Source organism: Larimichthys crocea, chromosome I (assembly GCF_000972845.2).
Source record: "Larimichthys crocea isolate SSNF chromosome I, L_crocea_2.0, whole genome shotgun sequence".
NCBI classification, from domain to species: Eukaryota; Metazoa; Chordata; class Actinopteri; family Sciaenidae; genus Larimichthys; species Larimichthys crocea.
The window spans coordinates 8,286,275-8,289,756 of NC_040011.1; the positions used below are offsets into that span (position 1 = coordinate 8,286,275).

Below are 3,482 nucleotides of genomic sequence, written 5' to 3' on the forward strand. Positions count from 1 at the left end.
CCAGGTAGACTGTATTCAAAGATAGCGAATAAGTTAGCAGAAAGTAAACTCAACAAGAACTTTCCTCCTCTCTAACAGAGGTGTTGTTTGGATCTTGAAACCTGTGGTTGCTCGACTTACTTTGGAATTCATTTTCAGTGGGAGGCGAGCCGGAGGTGGCGACCACAGACTGTATAAAACATGGACGTAGTCTCCATGACGTCACCCACAGGTTTCTGGTCCACGCCATATTGGTTGTCCCAAGATTGTGAAGCACTCATCAGTCCGGGTGGCTCGTGATTATCGTATCGAGCTCACCTTGTTGATATCTGAAACTAGATTTTACATTTAACAGATTTTGATTAATCGTTTTTATATTCACATTGATGAACATGTATACACACACCCACACACACACACATATGCACTAATCATGGCAGCACAAGAACAGGCCATAAGCACAAGAGCCATAGAGGCCAGGTTCTACCAGACCAGACCAGACCCAAGATGCAGACTGTGTAAAGAAGCCCCGGAGACAGTCCAGCACATAGTAGCAGGGTGTAAGATGCTAGCTGGATCAGCGTACATGGAGAGGCACAACCAAGTGGCTGGGATAGTATACAGGAACATCTGCAACCAGTATGGAATAGAAGTACCTAAATCCCGATGGGCCATACCACAGAAGGTGGCTAAGAACAACAGGGCCAAGGTGCTGTGGGACTTCAGCTTCCAGACTGACAAACAGGTCCTGGCTAACCATATATATATATATATATATGTATGTGTGTGTGTGTGTGTGTGTGTGTATACTATATGTATGTATATATGTTCACGTGTAATGCTCTTTATTCAGAAACCCTCATGTCACATACATTTCAGGATCTGGTTATTATAGACACAGATTAAATGTTAAATATAAATATTTCAATATTTATCATCACAGTAACAGTGTTACACACATTAGTAGCTGTAAACACTCAGCATTAGAAAAATACATACGTTGGTTTGGTGCTTACATAAGGAGTAAACATTTATAATCATCACTTTAAAAGTTACATACGTTGTTTTTGGTGCCTGTTTGTTTCCCAGATATATTAGTGTGTGTGTGAATGGGTGTATAAGAGACATTAACTTAAAGAACTTTGTAGAAAGGCGCTTTATGAAGTTCAGTCCATTTCCTTGTATTAGTTTACGGGCAGACCTGCCACATCCAATATGGCGGCGACGTCGACGTACGATTCAGCGCTCAGTGCGGCTCCTCTTCCTGGAATGACTCAGCTCTTGATAAGCCCTCCCTCTTCTTCCTGCTCTCAAACACAGCCAGCTCCTCTCTGCTCAGGTGTTTCCTTGTTCCCTCCCCCTCAGATCTACAGTTTGGAGATGGGTGGAACCAACATGTGCTGACGTGTCAGCTGACAGGCTGCATGTTGTTGAGATCAGAGCTCAAACTAGTTTCAGCTATGAGGAAGTGAAACTCAGACGCGGAGAGGAGAAATGGCGCAGCAAGGAAATAAACTGGACCGGGAAACCATCTCTTGTCCGATCTGTCTGGATCTACTGAAGGATCCGGTGACTACTTCCTGTGGACACAACTACTGCATGAACTGTATCAAAAGCCACTGGGATGGAGAGGATGAGAAGAGAATCCACAGCTGCCCTCAGTGTAGGCAGACCTTCACACCGAGGCCTGTCCTGAAGAAAAACACCATGTTAGCAGCTTTAGTGGAGGAACTGAAGAAGACTGGACTCCAAGCTGCTCCTGCTGATCACTGCTATGCTGGACCTGAAGATGTGGCCTGTGATGTCTGCACTGGGAGAAAACTGAAAGCTCTGAAGTCCTGTCTGGCCTGTCTGGCCTCTTACTGTGAGAAACACCTCCAGCCTCATCATGATGCAGCTCCATTAAAGAAACACAAGCTGGTGGAGCCCTCCAAGAAGCTCCAGGAGAACATCTGCTCTCGTCATGATGAGGTGATGAAGATATTTTGTCGCACTGATCAGCAGTGTATCTGTTATCTCTGCTCTATGGATGAACATAAAGGCCACGACACAGTCTCAGCTGCAGCAGAAAGGACTGAGAGGCAGAGAGAGCTCGAGGTGAGTCGACTAAACATCCAGCAGAGAATCCAGGACAGAGAGAAAGATGTGAAGGAGCTCCAACAGGAGGTGGAGGCTATCAATGGCTCTGCTGATAAAGCAGTGGAGGACAGTGAGAAGATCTTCACTGAGCTGATCCGTCTCATGGAGAAAAGAAGGTCTGATGTGAAGCAGCAGGTCAGATCCCAGCAGGAAACTGAAGTGAGTCGAGTCAAAGATCTTCAGGAGAAGCTGGAGCAGGAGATCACTGAGCTGAAGAGGAAAGACGCTGAGCTGGAGAAGCTCTCACACACAGAGGACCACAACCAGTTTCTACACAACTACCCCTCACTGTCACGACTCAGCCAATCTACAGACTCATCCAGCATCAATATCCGTCCTCTGAGGGACTTTGAGGATGTGACAGCTGCTGTGTCAGAGCTCAGAGATAAACTACAGGACGTTCTGAGGGACCAACGGACAAACATCTCACTGACAGACACTGAAGTCCATGTTTCACTGTCAGGACCAGAACCAGAGCCCAAGACCAGAGCTGAGTTCTTAAAATATTCACGTGAACTCACACTGGATCCAAACACAGCAAACACACATCTGTTATTATCTGAGGGGAACAGAAAAGTGAGTATGTACAATAAATCTCCCTGGGTTGGAATGACACTGGTGATGTCTCTTTCTAGTCCCCCATTCGTTGTATATCCTCAGGTCCTGAGTAGAGAGAGACTGACTGGACGTTGTTACTGGGAGGTGGAGAGGAGTGGAGGAGTTTATGTAGCAGTCGCATACAAGAATATCAGCAGAGCAGGGAGATCAGATGAATGTGGATTTGGATTAAATGACAAATCTTGGATGTTACATTGTGATACAGACAGTTATTACTTTCGTTACAACAAAGTCCGCACTCCCGTCTCAGGTCCTCAGTCCTCCAGAGTTGGAGTGTACCTGGATCACAGTGCAGGTATTCTGTCCTTCTACAGCGTCTCTGAAACCATGACTCTCCTCCACAGAGTCCAGACCACGTTCACTCAGCCTCTCTATGCTGGACTTGGGATTCATCTTGGATCGGCTGAGTTGTGTGAAGTCAAATAGACAGAAGTCATTGAAGGGTTAAATTCTGTGTTTCATGTCTTCAGCTTGTTTTGTTTCCATCATTGTTGCTGACAGCTGATTGTTGTGGCATTTCTTCACCTGTCAATCAAACACTGTGGGCGGTACTTTGCCCTCTTCTCATTGGTCGTTGTGTAAATGTTTGAGTTTCTTTAGGTGGCGCTCCTTCCTGTGTCTGTTTAGCCATGGAGGCTATCACTGCTCATGATGACTTTAGTTTGTATGATCAGAATCAATAAGGAGATGATTCATTCTTTTCTTGTACATATGTGAGATTCAATGAAGAAACAACATTTAGTTTG

The 3,482-nt window shown here is 45.4% G+C and overlaps 1 protein-coding gene across 1 annotated transcript; it reads left to right on the forward strand.

Moving 5' to 3' along the window:
• Positions 1 to 1,459: 1,459 nt before the first annotated feature.
• LOC104936481 (tripartite motif-containing protein 16) lies at positions 1,460 to 3,205 on the forward strand. Its single transcript, XM_027283440.1, has 2 exons — positions 1,460 to 2,702; positions 2,754 to 3,205. Exons 1-2 carry the CDS (start codon positions 1,474 to 1,476, stop codon positions 3,160 to 3,162), a joined length of 1,638 nt encoding a protein of 545 aa, XP_027139241.1. The 5' UTR covers positions 1,460 to 1,473; the 3' UTR covers positions 3,163 to 3,205.
• The last annotated feature ends 277 nt before the right edge of the window (positions 3,206 to 3,482 follow it).

Coding starts and splice junctions, on each gene's coding strand:
- LOC104936481 (XM_027283440.1), top strand. CDS start 1,474: ATGGCGCAGCAAGGAAATAAACTGGACCGGGAAACCATCTCTTGTCCG. Junction 2,703..2,753: donor GGGAACAGAAAAGTGAGTAT/GTACAATAAATC, acceptor GTCTCTTTCTAG/TCCCCCATTCGTTGTATATC.